The sequence below is a fragment of the Aspergillus wentii genome (assembly GCF_001890725.1).
Source record: "Aspergillus wentii DTO 134E9 unplaced genomic scaffold ASPWEscaffold_7, whole genome shotgun sequence".
Lineage (NCBI taxonomy): Eukaryota > Fungi > Ascomycota > Eurotiomycetes > Eurotiales > Aspergillaceae > Aspergillus > Aspergillus wentii.
In genome coordinates, this window is record NW_024467838.1 from 964,014 (window position 1) to 982,640 (window position 18,627).

At 48.4% G+C, this 18,627-nt stretch overlaps 8 protein-coding genes across 8 annotated transcripts; 5 read left to right on the forward strand and 3 right to left on the reverse strand.

Annotated features, from left to right (window-relative positions):
• The first annotated feature begins 65 nt into the window (after positions 1-65).
• Positions 66-1,943, forward strand: ASPWEDRAFT_44076 (putative MFS transporter). Its single transcript, XM_040836176.1, has 6 exons — positions 66-360; positions 421-552; positions 609-1,223; positions 1,279-1,515; positions 1,574-1,657; positions 1,710-1,943. Exons 2-6 carry the CDS (start codon positions 537-539, stop codon positions 1,874-1,876), a joined length of 1,119 nt encoding a protein of 372 aa, XP_040685730.1. The 5' UTR covers positions 66-360; positions 421-536; the 3' UTR covers positions 1,877-1,943.
• Positions 1,944-2,052: 109 nt separating this feature from the next.
• Positions 2,053-3,128, reverse strand: ASPWEDRAFT_44078 (DUF3807 domain-containing protein). Its single transcript, XM_040836177.1, has 3 exons — positions 3,061-3,128; positions 2,412-3,003; positions 2,053-2,213 (listed from the first exon to the last, which is right to left on the reverse strand). The coding sequence occupies exons 1-2, from the start codon at positions 3,091-3,093 to the stop codon at positions 2,500-2,502; spliced, it is 537 nt and encodes a 178-aa protein (XP_040685731.1). The 5' UTR covers positions 3,094-3,128; the 3' UTR covers positions 2,053-2,213; positions 2,412-2,499.
• A 212-nt stretch (positions 3,129-3,340) lies between these two features.
• On the reverse strand, positions 3,341-4,934 carry ASPWEDRAFT_44079 (HVSL domain-containing protein). The gene is made up of 3 exons (XM_040836178.1): positions 4,194-4,934; positions 3,921-4,146; positions 3,341-3,873 (listed from the first exon to the last, which is right to left on the reverse strand). The coding sequence occupies exons 1-3, from the start codon at positions 4,456-4,458 to the stop codon at positions 3,477-3,479; spliced, it is 888 nt and encodes a 295-aa protein (XP_040685732.1). The 5' UTR covers positions 4,459-4,934; the 3' UTR covers positions 3,341-3,476.
• A 1,196-nt stretch (positions 4,935-6,130) lies between these two features.
• Positions 6,131-7,429, forward strand: ASPWEDRAFT_44080 (uncharacterized protein). The gene is made up of 2 exons (XM_040836179.1): positions 6,131-6,971; positions 7,023-7,429. The coding sequence occupies exons 1-2, from the start codon at positions 6,375-6,377 to the stop codon at positions 7,137-7,139; spliced, it is 714 nt and encodes a 237-aa protein (XP_040685733.1). The 5' UTR covers positions 6,131-6,374; the 3' UTR covers positions 7,140-7,429.
• Positions 7,430-7,923: 494 nt separating this feature from the next.
• ASPWEDRAFT_44081 (uncharacterized protein) lies at positions 7,924-8,903 on the forward strand. The gene has a single exon (XM_040836180.1). It carries the CDS (start codon positions 8,061-8,063, stop codon positions 8,676-8,678), a length of 618 nt encoding a protein of 205 aa, XP_040685734.1. The 5' UTR covers positions 7,924-8,060; the 3' UTR covers positions 8,679-8,903.
• A 118-nt stretch (positions 8,904-9,021) lies between these two features.
• On the forward strand, positions 9,022-11,350 carry ASPWEDRAFT_647612 (ER oxidoreductin). The gene is made up of 3 exons (XM_040838764.1): positions 9,022-9,363; positions 9,435-11,008; positions 11,065-11,350. Exons 1-3 carry the CDS (start codon positions 9,265-9,267, stop codon positions 11,180-11,182), a joined length of 1,791 nt encoding a protein of 596 aa, XP_040685735.1. The 5' UTR covers positions 9,022-9,264; the 3' UTR covers positions 11,183-11,350.
• A 506-nt stretch (positions 11,351-11,856) lies between these two features.
• Positions 11,857-13,320, forward strand: pex13 (peroxin PEX13; the record flags this gene model as incomplete). The annotated part of the gene is made up of 3 exons (XM_040837944.1): positions 11,857-11,911; positions 11,977-12,498; positions 12,554-13,320. The coding sequence occupies 3 exons, from the start codon at positions 11,857-11,859 to the stop codon at positions 13,318-13,320; spliced, it is 1,344 nt and encodes a 447-aa protein (XP_040685736.1).
• A 2,832-nt stretch (positions 13,321-16,152) lies between these two features.
• On the reverse strand, positions 16,153-17,264 carry ASPWEDRAFT_175365 (Clr5 domain-containing protein; the record flags this gene model as incomplete). Its single annotated transcript, XM_040831349.1, has 4 exons — positions 16,153-16,379; positions 16,486-16,575; positions 16,628-16,866; positions 17,071-17,264. The coding sequence occupies 4 exons, from the start codon at positions 17,262-17,264 to the stop codon at positions 16,153-16,155; spliced, it is 750 nt and encodes a 249-aa protein (XP_040685737.1).
• Between the last annotated feature and the right edge of the window lie 1,363 nt (positions 17,265-18,627).

The window sequence follows — 18,627 nt, forward strand, 5'->3', positions numbered from 1 at the left end:
ACACGACATGGCAGGATTGACACGACATGGTAGATAAATAAATCTCCCTGACTCGCACCCCATCATCCCATCACATTTCAGGTGTTTGTCATTTTCCCTTCCAAGTCAACCCCCCTGCCCATCACAATGCAGATCAGATTCATCCTCTCACCTCCGTCTGGCTTAGACCCGACAATCCAGATAATTGCTTCTTTCCCCCCCCCTCATGATTCCTTGGAGATCCATGTCGGGCGTGGGGATGGCCAGTCCAGGTTTTTCGCTTGGACCTTCGTGATGTGCAATGAGAGACTCTGTATTATCTATCCATTGCCGCGATAGCCTGGATATTCAATGGTGTTTATGATATAAATTGGAGGCATGGTAAGAGGGGTTTCGGGCAAATTTCACCTATCCAAGTTGACAATATGAGTACGGCTTCAGGCGACAGTGAAAAACAGCATGTCGAGTCTTCGACGGCAGAAGAATCGTCCTTCCTCACTCCGAAAGGTGCTCGTCAGGTTGTTGGGAGGTTGATCAGTACCAATTTCGCCTTTTTTATGATCGGGTTGAATGGTACGTCCCATTTCGAATAACTTCCGAATAGCTTCAACCACTGACATGTCTGAAAGATGCCGGAACTGGTGTCCTCATCCCATATCTCCAACCCGCCTACAATGTCAACCTTCTCCCCGTCTCTTTCGTCTATCTCGTCAACTTTGCCGGATGGCTCACTGCCTCGTTCGCCAACATCCACGTCTGCTCACGACTAGGAACCGGCGGCACCCTCGTCATCGGCGCCATCATCCAGACCTTCGGATACGCCCTGATGTTCTGGAAACCACCTTTCCCCCTCTACATGGTTGCCTTTTATTTCACAGGCATGGGCGTTGCCCTTCAAGATGCCCAGTCCAACACGTTCGCCATCACTGTGAAAAACCCCCATCGCTGGCTGGCGGTCTTGCATGCCCTGTATGGCGTGGGCACGATCCTCGCTCCGTTAATCGCGAATACCATCGCCGGCCGTACGCCATACTGGCATTACTACTACCTCGTCACGTTCTGTCTGGGCCTGATAAATGTCTCCCTTCTTCTCTTCACTTTCCGCAAGGGCTTGTTTCGACCTAATTTCTCCAATGCAAAGGAAACGGCCAATAGTGAGCTCAAGGCGACCCTTACCAATAAAACAGTCTGGATCATCAACTTTTTCTTCCTCCTCTACGTTGGTGCGGAAGTCACTGCTGGCGGTAGGCCTCGTCTTTACCCTTTCTTTGCCAACGTTTTCCCCTGCTAATCATATAGGCTGGCTCGTCCAATTCATCATCTCCATCCGACACGGGGAACCTGGGAAAGTGGGCTACATTGCCTCGGGCTTCTGGACCGGTTTCACCCTCGGCCGGATCCTTCTCGCGGACATCACCCATAAATTCGGCGAACGGCGCATGATATTTGTGTATATTGCCTTGGCGATCGCCATGCAGTTGATGTTTTGGTTTATTCCGAACATCATTGCTAACGCTGTTACTGTTTGTTTCTTGGGTGTGTATTCGCTGCAATATCTTCTGCTTGCGGTTATACTGATCGCTGACGGTGATAGGCTTTTTTATCGGTCCTTTCTATCCGGTTGGACTGTATGTTCTCACCAAGGTTATTCCGAAGGAGCTTCATATTGGTGCTTTGGGTATGCTTTTTTCTTTAACCCCTTGACGTTGTAGCTTTCTAATTTGATATAGGCTTCACTGCTAGTCTTGGACAAGCAGGTTCGGCGGCGTTCCCCTTCTTGACTGGTGCGGTGGCTTCCAAAGCGGGTGTCCAGGTCTTACAGCCTATTCTGGTTGCTTTGTTGGCAGGTATTGCGGTTCTCTGGACTTTGGTTCCTAGGCAGCGGCCTTCTTCGTGAAGAATTGGGTGAAGATGGTTGTACATATTATGACATTAATATTTAATGCTGCGAGTGGTTCTAGCATGCTATGCTTCAGCAAGTTTGACTAAGTAGCCTTGCTTTCCAGGCGTCGATTGTAGATCAAGCATTCCGACATCTGCCAAACTTGACAGCAAGCCATGACTGTTTTTCAAGCCATGACTTGGTTTAAGTTTGCTTAGAGCTGACTAGACCATATTTCAGGTCTATCAATTCCAGTGGCTGACTTGGTCAGGATCCCTGATAGCACCGAAACAATGCCTTTCTATGTGGAGTGGGGAATAGTTTGCAAACCCAAGCGGCGACCTAATACCTTCTAGTTCAAGTCAGCACTTATCACCAACAATGCAACGCGATGTGATGGTGAGAAAGTCAATCAGAGAGAAGATTAAAACTCGTCATAGCCTTACACATTCAAAAATGGTATGGCGCTCCGACTAAGGATGACTGATACATGGTGTTTCATCATATTGATAGATTTCAGAAAAAGAAAGAAAGAAAAAGGACAACTCACTACTCAGTATGACACTGTTGAAAGACCAACAGATGGAGGCGGAGATGGCTACTTCCTGTAATGTATGGCAGTATGCATTCCAGTATAATCAATCCTCATAGGAGACGATCCTGCGTCCAGGAAAATGAGAAGTCGAAGCACGTCCTGGTTTCTGGGAAGTTCTCTCATGACTACCTTCGTCATAGTCCAAAGGAGCATCCGAATTAACGGTCTTGTTTTCTTTCTTCGTCTTCGAGTCAGATGTTGTAGAGGTGCTGGTATTTCCACTCGACTCTGCGTGCTGATTAGTCTTTACGCCTTCGTCATGGTTCCCCTCCGAAAGGTCTTTATCTGAGCTCGAGTTTCTACCCGCCTGATACAGCGCTTCTTCCTCTTGTAGCTGGCGCTGGCGCAAGATCGAGTGAATCTCACTGTGTCTGAAGATTCTGATCTGCTCATCTGTAAGGGTGCGTTTTACGCCATCGGGATAATAGCCCAGGTCGTCCTCGTCGTCTGCAGTTTCCTCGGGTTCATTTTCCTCGGATGGGTATTCGAACGTTGGGGTATGCACGTATCCAGAGAAGTGTTTAGCTTGGAAAGCTTGGAGATCTTCCTGTTAAGAAAGAAAATCGTTAGTCAAAAATCTGAGGACTAGGGACGTGGGACTCACAAGAGTTACTGGTGGAATTTGTGATGCGGACATGACGACAATAGGACCTCTGAAAGATAGCAAGCAGTGGAAGGCAGTATCAGGAGTTGTTAGCAGAAACCAGCTCTATTGTTAGCCCCAGCCGAGATAAAGCAGATGAAGGCTAAGGCATGGTGTTGAGTTGAAGAGGGAGAGATATAAGATGAGATGATGCCAACGCGTCGTTAGCGCGACTGGCTCGGTAACGCATGTTACCGTAATATTACACCCGGTTCTGGTCAAGACAGCAACTTGGACAAAACTCGCAGGAAAAAATAATATTTTCAGTTTGCATTGATGCGGTTACAGGATAAACATATGCTTATTTTCCTGGGTCTAGAAAAATATATAAAACTCAGTGGTATCTTGAAAATAACTTATTCGACCAGAATGCCATCTCATAACCCACCAAGACCTTTCTCATGAAGTATTCCTGTGGATAGAGGTATGCTCGAGATATTGTTACCAATCTTCGATTTCACGCAGTTGAAAAGAATCTGCAGCTCTCTCAGTTCTTGGAGATCTGTGCTTGCAATGCGTTCCTTATCGTGCGACGATGGCTCTGTCAGACTCCAGGCAAGGGAAATATGGAAGCAGTGAGAATAATCTTCAGTGTCGGTTTTCTGATTGCTCTGGTATAGCGGCGGTTGATCAAAAAGTGATAGAGAACGATTCGACAGCTTAAGAAGGCGGTTCAGATTATCATGCTCTGGTCTCTTGACACGCAGTACTAGAAACCAGCGTGTTTTTTCGTAATTGGAGACCCAGTCCAGGCTTTCCAGTGTGGCATTGAATCTGAGATTGTCAGTATTGGTCCTCAATCCGATTAGGGTGCTACCCACGGTGGTATGCGAGAGACTTGAATGGCAGTTTCAAATGTTTCCATAAACGATTGCCTTTGCTCAGTTCGAAGAACTACTGGTCTAGACAAACTGATGTGAAGCGGGAGTTGAGCCCCAAGATCACTTTTGAGGAGGCTATGGATCTCCCTTGAGGTTTTGCCAGTTTTCTCTTTCGACTGGGAAATAATGTCATTCAAGATGGCAAGGTCTCCTTTTGATGGGTACCCTGTCTACGTCAATTCTTGAATGCAAACAAACCGTCTGAACACTTACATTCTAGGTATAAATGCGTTGGCCAATTCCCCTCGACATGAGGGATCACTCGTTTCCGACCTCCATGGAGACTAGGGTCATCTCTCACACTGACCCGAGTGCTTGCTGCGTAAAGATCGTGGAAAGCTGCTGGTAGAGGAGGAAGGGAAGAGGCCTGTTGACTTTTGGGAATGCCATTCCGACGGGGTTTTTTGGCCGGTCTGGGAGGTGATGCTTCCTGGACGTCACTGTCCGAATCTGAATCCGAATATTGAACCAAGACCATGGTAGTCCGGGTGATCTTGAGGATAAAAATAGAGAAGAAGAAGTGAAGCCAGATGGCGGTCCACTTGCTGTGTTGGTATTGGTATTACCGACAGTGCCAAGACTGCCCATGCCGTTTTATTTTGCTGCTTTTGCATCTTCTCCATTCACGATTCCACGCATATACAGCTCTGGATGGTTTGCTGTTCTATCACCAGTGACTCGTCTATCATAAAAGATGGGACGTTCGGGTTGATCAAGCGGTGAGCAGTAACTACGATGGTTGAGCAGAGGAGTATTTCCTGTCATGTATCGGTCAGCCCAAGCAGGGAGGAAATCTCCAGCTTGGCATTTTGGCTGCAATCTACTTGTATATCACAGATCAGATCACATGGTAGGTTGCTGATGGGGGTCAGTTGAGTGTGATATCTGATCGTTGACACGCGTTGCCAGTATGTCTTGGGTGTAGCCAAAGTATGCCAAATCAATAGTGCTGGCGGTCATTGCAGTTGGCCGTCTTAGAGCCATTCCTTGCAGGTTGCTGGCACTCTAACGAACTTTTTATACGAATTGCTGACTACAAACTACCACCTTTTATACTCGGTTAGGGATTTGCGGCCATTTAAGCTCAGGCCAAACAGCGGTAGACAGGACAGGGTTTGATCAATGCATTTGCTGCACTTGAGAGATTTCAGTTGAGTCGATCGAGCTAGGCTGCATATGCTGGTGAAAATGATATATCTAGGCAGAATGCTACATATTGCATACTACTAGGGATTTGACATAGGTGTGCGTACTCCATGCCATTTTATCCAGTGTTGCCTGAGCGAGAGAGAAGGTTATATTTGATAAACCATGGCTCAGATATCGGAGAAGATCTTCCAGCCTTATTGTCGGGAAATATACGACGAATGTGCCTGATTCAGGGCGGATGCTGTGTCTAGTTGTACCTGGAAGGCGATTCATCCAAAGTTTAAGCACTGCGGCCTGCGCGAGAACCAAATGAAACAAATTTTACATATCCCATGCGAGCAATTCCATAAATATTAACCATTGAGCCAGCTGTTGTCCTATTATTTCTATACTGCAGTAGTGCACTTGGTATGTGTTGAGGTCCAACTTGTACTAGTGAGACGCTACCCCTCTACTAAGGATAAGCTTAAATTAGAAGGGCCAAATTAATCTACTCCAAACAAGAAGAACGACTCATAGACCGTCCATCTATCAGGGTCTTTTTTCCGGTTAAACTTTTGTACTCGCAATCAAACAGCCCTTCAGACCATCTCGGAGCGATGGGATGCTACCTGGGAGCCTGAGAGATCTAATAAGACGGTCATCGATGGGTGGTTGACTAATCCTTCTATACCAAGATCTGGGATTTTCCGAGGCGGCCTCCCGGTCTAGACTCGCCAATAGTGCCCCATCGCCGACTGCCAATACAGCCTTTAGGCCCGAGCAGACTGTCAGCAGGCGTCATCATCCGGCACTCCCGTATTTCTCCTCTGGGTGTGTGTGCTTCTCTTAATCATCGATCCAATAGCGCAATGCAACCAAACAGGCCTAGTGCTTCCGACAGACCCTGGGACTAAGCCCAAGCGGGCAACGTGGCCCCGCCTTTATCGATAAGCACGAGCCCTCCCAGTCGTACGCAAGTCACGACGTCACTCTGGGTCCCGGCAGCTCTCTTGCTGTGGGAGGCCTATTTTTCTACACTTTCCCCCCTCTGTTGTTGTGCCTATTTCTTCTCCTTCTTCTGTCATCTTCTGCTTCGTCTTCTCTCTCGATTTCACCTTTTTTTTCTCTGCTTCTTGCCAGCTATTCTCTCCTTCATACACTACCTTACACTTCCGCCCCACACTCTCGAGTATACATCACAAGATCAGTCCTCTACTAAACCCGATCTCCTCGGTCAACAGACCATCACACAACATACACAACATGGCGTTCCACGACACCATGTACATGACTTCTTATTACCCCTCCCAATACTATTCGGAGGTCCCTTTTGCCTCCAACAATCCTTACGTTCGCTACGCCTCTCCAGCTCCAACCATGTCTTCGCTAAGGCGTCAGCGTTCGTCCTCTGTGCCTTCAGTGCACTACTCGGGCATACCTGAACACCATCCCGTGGAGCCCAAGAGACGACAGGGCTCCTCTCGTCGCCATCATCACCGTGGCAGCCGTCAACCCAGGTACTCGCGGGAATCCCAGCTCGTCAACCCAGATATAATCGACATGCTGGATGATGCCGGGTTCCTTCAGTACCACCACGAGGGGCCTTATGATGCTGTGTACCCTGAGCGAAACCGAAACAGCAAGCACAGTCCCATCGAGGCCCTTAAGGAGTCCAACGCGGAAGCAATCAAAGCTACTCCGCAGGACAAGATCGCCGACTGCCTTGATAGCCATCGCCCTCTTGATGGTGTTGCTTTCTTCCCTCCCGGTACTACAGACCGGGACGGACATACTTATGACTATGAAGAGGGGCCCAACATGATGAATGAATATGGTAACTTCACACGTTGTCCGGGCTTGGTAAGTACTTCGGTCTTGTCTTCGGTTCGTCGAGAAACTAATTGTTACTAGAAATTTACCGACGAAGACTTTAAGAATGACCCATTCTACAACAAGCCAATTCCAAAGCCCTTTTCGACTCTTCGCAAGGTGCTGAGTCTTCGTCGCAATCGCAGGAGTGTCGCCTAAACGGCGTGGCCCCTACGACAAAATAAAAAGCCCTGCAAGCCCCGCTTAGCAGGATGCGAATAATCTCAACTGTATATGTACGCCAGCCATCACGACATTACGACTTGCGTTATATATAATGGTATTCATGTGATGACGGCAATGGGTTAGGTTATTTGGATCAAGGAAATGGAGTTTCGTGTTATATATATTGCTGGCTATTTTCATGTATCTTTTCATACCATGGGTTGCGACGGTGTATCGGCGGGTTTTCTGTCTCAGCACTGGGTAGCCTGGAGTTATCCATTCAGGGGGTGTATTCATTTCATGTGTGTTTTCGATGTATTTATTTGATCAGTCAAATGAGACTTGCAAATAACATCCATATATTTTTTGCCCTATAAACATACTCTTCATTATGCCCCTTATGTACGCCTCCAGTTAGTTATTTGCCTCAGGTGTTGCCTTCACTTTTTGCGTCATCAGCGTCAGTCTGATATCAACTTTGTTTCCGTAAAAACAAATGAATATAAAATAGTATACCAGCAGATTTATGCCGACTGCAGGTAGATGCAGATCATGATTTATTCTACTTTGTAATACTATTTATATATTATTTATATAATAAATACTCCGTACTATGGCAACAGCTCAAAAGCACTTCGTCCATGACCTAGGTCCCTTCCACCCTCCCAAAGTCGAAGGCGAAGCCATCAAACCATCAACAGCCAGACACATCAACATCCGGGTCAAAGACCCGTTAGACCATGAAGCACCGGCTATTATCCACGAACCACACCGGTATAATGCATCCCAGACGAATCGAGCGGCAGTAGTGATGGTCAGCGGTGCTGGTGGAGGCGTCAGTGGTCCTGCTGGTATATCTCTCCCCCACCTTACCTTAGCCTGTCCGTCTACAGGATGCAAACTGACTGTACATACATGCAGGCATCTACCCCTCTGGCAGACAAACTCGCCCTCCTCATTTCCGTCCCCACCATCCGACTCGACTACCGCGAACCCGCAAAGACAGATATCTGTGCTTCGGACATCATCGCCGCCTTCAACTATCTCTCCTACACATACAGCAGCACCAACTTCGTCCTCGTCGGCTGGTCCTTTGGCGGCAGTCCCTGCTTCACTGTCGCAGCGCAAGAACCTGAGCGCGTCCGCGGCGTGGCAACCATCGCATCACAGACGATCAATACATCCGGAATCAAAGAGTTGAATCCACGGCCGCTACTCTTGCTACACGGGGCGGATGACTTGGTCCTAACGTCTGCGTGCTCGGAGACGCTGTACCGACAGTATGGGACGGGAGGGGAGAAGGAGCTGAGGCTGTTTGAAGGAGATGATCATGGCCTATCGCGGAATGCGCCGGAAGCTGAATGCATGCTGTTGGTGTTTATCACCAAGGCATTGGGGCTTGAGGAGTTGTTGGATCCGGGGACGGTGGAGATGGCTGGGAAGGACTTTGTGGAGAGTCGGGAGGAGAGGGTTAGGGAGATGGAGAAGGGGCATGATTTGGAGAGAGGGGAGAGCTTGAATTATGACTATTGATGGACGTAATTTGTATAGGATGTGGTCAGATCGGACAGGAACTAGAGGAAATGATGACGATATATTTATAGATTTGTATACTCGTACCCCTGTAAGCATATCACATCAATAAATCTGAGTCGCACTGAAACAATAAAAGGTGAATAACATGTTTTGGATGGTACGATAGTTGACTAAATTATTACTGTCCTTCAATCTTAAGGAATGCTGAAATAGAAAAACAAAGCCACCTGGCGAGAGGCGGAGAGATCGTACGATTCCGCCACCACCGAAGGCCAGCTTGTCAACTTCACCTCGATAGTCCCAAAGGTTGCCTGCTGACCAATTCTCTCTTTCTTGTTTGTTCCCACCAGCCACGGTCTTTTCTTCTTGCTGTTTATTCTTCATTTGCATTTCCAGCTATTAATTACCCAGTCGCCTTGCTGCAGTACTAGAATGCACTTTTTGCGTTGATCTGATCTCCGCCAATCTCGTTCTTTTCCACCACCGCGTGGAGCTGATTTGAAGGCAGTGCATTGTGTCCTTCTTTTCACATCCTGAGTCCTCACTACCTCCCCTACCCTGCGCATACATCTCCAGGGACACAATGCGCTCCACGACCAAAGTCTTCTATTTGGCCGTGTTTGGCCTTTTGGGCGTTGCCAATGCCGACGGCCTTGATGGAAACCCCCACGATACTTGCGCGGTGAGTGGATACTATTTCCGATTTCTGTCTATTGTCAAGAAAATTCTTCTAACTTGTTCTTTTTCTTGTAGATTGACCCCAAGGCTACAGTCTCCGACGCCTGTGTTTCGTACGCGACCATCGACAAGCTGAACGACCAGGTCTACGATGTCCTCCACTCAATCACCCAAGATACAGACTTTTTCTCGTATTACCGTCTCAATCTTTTCAACAAGGAATGTCCTTTCTGGAACGATGCGAACAGCATGTGCGGCAACATTGCATGCTCGGTGAATACAATCGAATCAGAGGATGACATCCCGTTGACGTGGCGAGCGGAGGAGCTAAGCAAACTCGAAGGTCCTAAAGCTAGTCATCCCAGTCGCAAGCTTCAAGAGGAGCGACCCAAGGATCAGCCACTTCAGGGTATGCTGGGAGATGATGTCGGAGAGAGCTGTGTGGTCGAGTACGATGATGAATGCGACGAGCGGGACTACTGTGTCCCCGAAGACGAGGGGGCAACCGGCAAGGGCGACTACGTCAGTTTGGTTGATAACCCCGAGCGCTTTACAGGATACGCTGGGCCCGGTGCGCATATGGTCTGGGATGCGATTTACAATGAGAACTGTTTCTTGAAGCCCGTGCCGGAGGAGCACACCCCGAACCTGCCTCAACTTGGTGACCTGGGACTCCAGGCTGTCAATGACTTCCGTCATGTGATGCAGAAGGAACTCAAGCATGCGGATGGTTTGCCCTTGGACAATGAGTGTTTGGAGAAGCGGGTTTTCCACCGGCTGATCAGCGGAATGCATGCGTCCATCTCGACCCATCTCTGCTGGGACTACCTCAACCAGACGACCGGCGAGTGGCATCCCAATCTGCAGTGCTACAAGGAGCGACTGCACGACCACCCCGAGCGGATCTCGAACATGTACTTCAACTACGCGCTCGTCTCCCGAGCAGTCGCGAAACTGCAGAAGCACCTTCAGGACTACACCTTTTGCGTTAGCGACCCCGCACAGGATCTGGACACCAAGAACAAAGTGTCACAGTTGACCGATGTCCTGGCCAACCGGCCGCAGATTTTCGACGAGAACCTCATGTTCCAGGACCCCAGCGCCATTGGCCTGAAGGAAGACTTCCGTAACCGATTCAGGAACGTGAGCAGACTGATGGACTGTGTGGGATGTGACAAGTGTCGACTCTGGGGTAAGCTCCAGGTCAATGGCTACGGAACAGCTTTGAAGGTCCTATTCGAATACGACGAGACGAAGAACGGGGAGAACCCTCTTTTGCGACGGACCGAACTGGTCGCTTTGATCAACACCCTTGGCCGCATCTCCCACAGTCTGGCCGCTGCTCGGAGTTTCCACCGCGCTTTGGAGATGGGACAAGGCGACAGCTTTGTCATTGCGGTAGGAGGACCATTCGGAAACCATGTCCCTGAAGGGAAGTCGAGGCGTTTAATCAAGGACGGTGGCTCAACTTTCTACTATGAAGACGAGAATGACGATGACTACCACTACCATACCGATAGGTTACCCTGGGAGAGACGGGCTATGCGCGATACCGATGGCGCCCTTGACAGCTTCATGGCTGAGTTTGAAGTGGTTTGGGGTACGTTTATCTACGTCTTGAATAGCTACGTCAAACTTCCTCGGACAGTGTAAGTTCTCTTGATTATGACCATGCATGCCGACTAGCCACTCACATTATTTATAGGTACGAGCTCCTTGTGTTGGAGATGAATCGTCTCTGGAATTACTGGCTGGGTCTTCCTGTACCACCACGTACGTGGAAAATCAAGCTACCTGGCATGCCCAGTCATGACGAACTATGAATTCCGTTTGATGTGTCGTCTTCATGGGGTTGTCTAAGACTCCTATCATCGATTATCTGTATATAAAGCGAGGGTCATTTGTACTTTAGGCGTTTGACAGGGCGGATTGCATTCTCGGAGTTATCATCAACCATCGTGAATATAGGTAGCTAGCATTGATTATGATGTCATTTCATCTTGCCAGTGTCGATTTGGAGATGTCGATGAATCGTATGATCTGTAGCCGTCGTGGAGAACGGTGCGACGACTGCTGTTTATAAAGATCGCCCCAGGATCATCGTAAAGACCCTCAAGATCATCCTCGAACTCCCAATAATAATCGCGTCAAAAGCATTCATGAAAAAGAAACGATGGATAAAAGAATACCAAGCCTGCATCCAACTAATGTCACTACTCGGCAATCGCGACATCCTCGGCTTCCGCGACCACATGCGCCGACTTTTCTCCTCTCGGCTGGTCGGATTTCACGTTCTTCTCTCCACCCGCTCAAGTCCCAACTCTCCCCCATCTCGATCTATCCCCATCTCCATCTCATCTCATCCCTTTCTTCTTTTCATCTTTCGTCTTCGGGCCCTTCTCATCTCGTCGCTCTTTTTGTCAGTCTCTTCTCCTGGTATCCAGCCTGGTCGGGTTGATCTCGATGCGTGGCTGGTGATCATCTCCCCCGCAACTCCATGGCGACGGTTTCGCCACCCAAACCGTGGGAGAGAGCAGGCGCTGCTGCCGGTGGTAGGTCTTACATACAGCCTATCTTCCATTTGTCTCTGTCACTAACGATGTTTCCTTCTTGCTAGCAACTGCGTTATCGTCATCACCCATTACTAGCCCAGCCGCCTCTACCATGTCCTCAACTACCACCGCGGCGCCGACCGCAACAACCACATCAGCCACATCCTCAACCGCCCCCGACCTACCTTCCCGCCCCAACGCCTTGAACTCCGTCGTCAACCGGACTGCATCGAACTATTCTCCCTACGGTGCTTCGCGACTTGGTACTAGCCCGTACGGAGGATATGGCGGGTACAGCAGTTACTCGTCGCCGTACTCGCGCCTCGGCGGGATGGGGTCGATGTATGGTGGCTACGGAGGCTACGGGGGTATGGGTGGGATGTATGGTGGGATGGGCGGAATGGGGGGAATGGGAGGGATGTACGGCGGCATGCCCGGTGATCCCAACGACCCAAACAGCTTGACGAACTCGTTCGGTCAGAGCACCCAAGCGACCTTCCAGATGATTGAGAGTATCGTGGGTGCGTTTGGAGGATTTGCTCAGATGCTGGAGAGTACTTATATGGCCACACATAGCTCATTCTTTGGTATGGTTTTTCGAGATATGTCCAGTTTGAAGATGACTTCTGACACGGTTTTTAGCTATGGTCTCTGTCGCAGAACAATTCGGAAATCTGCGTAATACCCTCGGCTCGGCGCTGGGAATTTTCACCATTATACGATGGTTTAGAACTTTAATTGCAAAGATCACTGGTCGCCCACCCCCGGCCGATGCGACTGCCCTCACTCCTTCTGCCTTTGCGGCCTTTATGAATGGGCGTTCGGCGCCTGCCACCCTCCCAGACGGCACTCCTGCACCTCCTAAACCCTCCAAGAAGCCGTTTTTCATGTTCCTGATTGCATTGTTCGGTCTTCCGTACCTGATGAGCAAGCTTATCAAGACACTGGCGCGTTCGCAAGATGAGCAGCGAAAACAGCTTATGATCGGACCGAATGGTGAGCCGATGCAGCAGGATCAGTCGATGGATCCTTCCAAGTTGGACTTTTGCCGTGTGTTATACGACTACACCCCGGAGTCGCAGGAGACTGCCGGGGTTGATCTAGCGGTGAAGAAGGGCGATATTGTCGCTGTCCTCGGCAAGTCAGACCCGATGGGCAACCCGTCTGAATGGTGGCGGTGTCGAGCACGGGATGGCGGGGTCGGGTATCTCCCTGGACCGTATCTGGAGACCATCCAGCGAAAGCCCACTCAGCAGGCGATCACATCCGGCACCGACGCAAGCCGCAGCAACAGTATGAAGGGTACGGCCCCAGAGGTCCGACCCGGTGATGAGAAGAAGCCCGAGCTCAAGGGTAAGATGGGCGATATCTCGGCCGAGAGCTTCCAAAAGAGCACATTCTATTCATGATAATTTTCCATCCGTTGGGATAGCGGAGCGGTAACCCTTGATGCGTATAACTATTGGCATATATCCACCTGACGTTATTTTTTATTGTTATTGTTATGTTCCACGAGCAGGATATTCTTTTTTTACCGGCAGTTTTGACAGTTATTTATGGGGACAGGCATGGGCTCCTGGTTGGGTCTTAGATAATAAGGAAGAATAAAAGTTCCAGTGAACTTGATGAGTTGGATCTTCACATCAGCACGTAGGCTCCATAAACTGGAGATAGCCATGTAATCCACAACGGAGTCCTCCGCCCGTCCAGAAACCCCGCCGATACAAACCGATCATCCGTAATCTCCTAGTTAGCAAGAAACTGAATAACAAATGTACCATACAGTTTATGTATGCACCCGGAAAGAACGAATCCAATCTCCGCCGTCTTTTCTTTTTCCCTCCCAATATTTATGTACTTCATTTTTCTTCCCGGCGATCGTCATCGAATCCGGGTATTCATCCGATTTCTTCCAGTTACGTAGGAAAGAGGGATGCTGTATTAACTAGTACTGCGTCCGGGGGATGAAGCCGAGGTAGAGTATACATTATGTAGGTACTAGATATGTACACTATATGTACATGTGTGACTACATGGCTACCTTGCTCGAGTAGATCATGTACATACCTCGAAGGAATATATGTTAAGTCTAAGTATAGTATACTTAGAAACCACAGGCAAGATAATCACCATCCAATCGGAAGAGTAGACAGAAAGAAAGAAAGAAAGACAGACATAAGTAACCTACTACCTACTACCTACTAGGTACCTAGCCATGTACCTAGGTACATACTAACCAAGTACCTAAGCTGAAACCCCCACACCCTCACAGCCTACCTACCTGCATACAATGCATGCAGAATAGCCACCTAGAATACAAATGTAGCAAAAAACAAAAAACCAAATGGCCAGAAAAAAGTGGATTTAGCTAGTTAGTGGCAGTGGCGAGATCTTGCTCAGCTGTCTTACTGGTACTTAGTACGGAGAGTATGGGTATCTAAGCGCTGGCTTGCAAAGCCCTGCACCACTACCAAAGGAGTTATAAGTGGTTAAGTTAGGTAGTTTTACTATGGAAGATGGGGTCGGGTACTTTTGGTCTTCCCCGGTGGGATTTTTTTATTATTATTATTTTAGTTTAGTTTAGTTACAATGATGGATTGGATGGATTCGTTGAGGGGGGTGAGTTTGGGATTCATGCATGCAGGACGGTCTGTGCTGGGGTTTAGATTAATAGTACGGATGGTGGATGGTGGAGGAGGTACTTTTGCTTTTGGGGTCTACATGCTCTCCAGCATTTACTCTCCGTACGTACTTGCTGGTTTGGGTTTTTGGAGGCTTACAGAGTAGTTTGTTGTCTGGTATCTTCTACTCCATATAGTATTTTGGTTTTATATTGTCTATCCTGTCAGTTGAATCAGCTCTGGCATCCAGCTCAGCTTCGATACCCCTGTCTACCTGAAACTATGATCTACACCAAAAAGCCTTATGGTAAGGATGACCAAAAACAGGATGTCCCTTGTACAGTAAATAGTCGAGTAACACTAAAACTTCTCCCCGATGCCCGAATATTAACCCCCTCCCCTGATCCATCTCTTGGCACGGACGTGCTTGTATCGGATGTTTTTTCCTGACACTCACTTCATCGCTGTTTGGTCCTAGTCGCTGTCTGCTTTCTCTCCTCCTCATGGCCGTCACGTTTGCCGTTTTGGGCCGTCCACGGTTTGGCGGGCCTTTGCGGGCGTGCCGGCCTCGGGCGTTTTAGTCCACTGATAGTCTGGTAAATAGACAGTATCTTTTGGCCCTTTCCTGCTTTCCTGTCTAACTGGTACGGGACTTGTGATCCGCTATCCCAAGGTTGAGTCTTCTGGTCGATCGACTTGGTCGGTCCGTTGTTCTCGGATTTTGTTTGCTGGTAGGTTGCTTGGTTGTTCCATATGATCACTTCTCCATAAACCTTGAAGTATTGCTAATAGCTGGAGGGTATTCGGCTCCGGTCGCTGGTGTCCACCCCTATCCCACGCTTTTCCTGAACGAGGTTGTCTGCGGATTGCTGAATATCATCGAAACCTTGTGTCGAAACAAGGAACAATCATGCAGGTGACACTATCTGGTGCTTGGGTGGTGATGTGATATCAGCGGCTGGCAGGTCGGCAGGTGATCGATTAGTTGAAGACTGCTTAGTTGAACAGTGCGGCTGTCCGTCAGGAATAATATATTGGACACAGTCCAGACTGGCCTCCATCGGGCACCGAGTTAGACGAGTCGTTGCTAGATTGGTGGCGATTATCTTGGCTGGAAGGCGCTATCGGTAGGCGGAAGATCAACGGGTGGCCTCTGCGACACCAGTAGCACTGCCTGTGATAGTAGTAGACCTAGAAGCCATTAGAAGTAAGATCATCATGAAAGCCACGGATCCTGGATACCTCGTCATCCGTCAGGTACACCCTTCTTGGTAGATTCAACTATTAGACACTCCCGCGGGTACATGCACCTGCTGAAAGGCTATAAATACCAGAACCTACATCGAAGCCTCATATCCCAAATCAATCAAGCCATAGATGCTCTATATAGCCGCTTTGTTGCAGGAGAAAAAAGAAAGAAAAAAAGAAAAATGCAACGCCTAAATGTGATACAAGGTGAAAGGAACAAGCAGAGCGAATGACAAACTAGTTGCCAAATCAGCAGTAACAGAAAAAACAAAGAACAGAGATTCAATTCCTTCCAGAGGCTTAATGGGCCCCGTAATCCTCCTCTGGAAAGCCGGGCCCTTGCAATGTCAAGAAATGACCGGGGTGGTATCGTCAATCATCCTGGGGCGTAATGTAGTCGGACAAGGACGCATCAAGGTTTTGTTGGAGGTCGTTAAGGCGTGCCTGATAGGAAGCAAGATCATCCCAGGTATTGCTTAGAACAATTTCCTCGGCGGGCTTTGGATTCTCCGCCGGCATGGGGGGACTTAGGGTAGCAGGGAGGGAGTTGACATCTTCGAGCTCAGAGTCTGGGAGAGCTTCGAGCTTTTCATTATCGTCTATGGTGTCTATTAATCTCGTTATGTCGATCTTGGATATCCTGGCAGACACCATGTAGCATGATGGAGCAGAACGAGTGAAAGGAAAGAGCAAAAGGGATCTTACGGGGGTTTGAATGCATCTCTGGCATAGGAGTCAGGGCAACAGCCCGCTCTTCAGGTTCGGGAGTATAGCAACTCATATCGGACGGCGTATCTGGCATTGAGCATGAATAAGGTGGATTTTCCGACGAGAAAAGGCAGCTTACCTGGTTCTGGAGTGGTGTGAGAGGCGATCTCATGGGGGTGATTGTCCAGAGTAGGCCCATATCGCCGAATGAAGCGAGATATGCGCTTGGTTTCGACGGGCTGACCGGCCACCCGAAAGGCCGTCTGCTTGCCCTGGGCGGCTCGTTTCTGCTGCTTCCGGATCATGAACTGGACTTCTTTGGCTTTGATGTTTTTGCGGACATGCCATGCTGCGAGACGATCTTTGTACTGTTTTTCTCTGGAAGTCTGATGTCAGGGGGTATGATCCGACAGATCAGGAAGAACAGAGATAGAAAAGAGAAGCAGAAACCAAACACGATTTTTCGTAGATACAAGAATTAAACAGGGTCATCAGAATACGCAAAAGAGGAAAAAGCAATGGCACATTACGAAGAAGAAGAGGAGGGGAGGGGAAACAAAAAGGGAAACGGTGAGGCAGTACGATGCAACAAAGTTATGTTCACGCTCCATGATTTTCTTAACTTCTCGAAGCTTCAGATGATGATTGCGATAGAGTTGCTCGATTCTGGAACGATACTCGTGCCAGTCATCGGATCTGCGGGGACGAAAGACGGCTGACGAGGAAGAGGACGAAGCAGCCGAGATGGACGAGGACGGAGGCATGGAACCATCCATCATGAACAGAAGGCCGGGGGATTCCCGTCACTCATAGTCTGGTCTTAGGAATCGACCATGACAGGAAGGGGAGGAATTAAAAAAGAAAAGAAGGATAGGTGGGAGGAGAGAGAGGGGGGGGGAAGGGAAGAGAGGGAAGAGAGGGAAGAGGAAGAGTGAGTTTTATGGAGAGAGGAAGAAGGAAGAAGAAGGAATGATGTAGTGAGAGAGAAAAGAGACAAGAATAATAATAATAATGTAGTTGTGAAGAAGAAGAAGAGAAGAAGAGCAAGAGAAATAATAATAATAAGAATAATAATACTAATCGTCAGTTGGAATTGGACAGTGAAATGAGTCGGTATAGTGTTTAGTCGTGGCCATTCCTCCACATCCCCATCTGTCATGTCCAGATTCTAAACCATTTTCCTCTTTGATCTTTTCCCATTATTATTTCTTCCGATTATTCTTTTCCCTCTCATATCATCTCACAGAATAATTATCGTCTACTAATAATGCCCCCCTAAGAGAAAAAAGAGAAAGAAAAAGAATGTACAGGCAACTGGTTCGCCTGTAATGGAGGGCTTTTTTTTGGCTTTGGGGCTCAAGCAAAATACCAAAAATACTGGGCCTGAAATGACGCCCGCCTTCTCTTTCCGGCGACCTGCCGATGGAAACGCCCGCGGCACGGCGGCCCCCTGCTTCCCCGGGCCAATCAGAGCGGGGGAAATGGTGCTCGGGTACTTTTGCTGTCATCCGTTGGGAAAATAATATGATTTTGATTAATATTATTTTCATGGCCGGTTGGGGAATCCTTCAGAGAACCATGATTGCCTCATTTTGAGGAATTAAAAAAGAATCAACGGTCGGATATGATCTCCATTGCGATGAGGATGTCAGTAATATATCTGATGATAATGATCGAGAAAGTACGATAAAAGTACGGAATAACAGTGCGCTATTCCTGCAGCCTCCAGAGAGACATACATGCCAGACAGGGATCGGCTGCCTTTTATCCACGACGAAATAATAAAATAATAATAGTGACACCTAATAATAATACCAGATAATAATATTATTATCATCCATGCGCATCGCCAACCCTGGCAGGAGGAAGTTCGGCCCGTCGACTAGTGATCGGATGGTCCCGTCAACAAGTACGAGAGAAGGCAACGGTAGACTGTCTGGAGGTATGGGGGATGGCGATGGAGGAATGGTAGGGCAGTATTTGGAGGGAGAGCAATCGTGAAACAGATGGAATTGGGTAGTCAATACTTAGAAAGATAATCCGAATAGAATAATAGTAAGCAAGATCGTAGATACTTCCACTACTAGTTAACCAACTCCAGAACGGATGGACAGAGCTTCTCCCGCGAGTCAGGCAGTT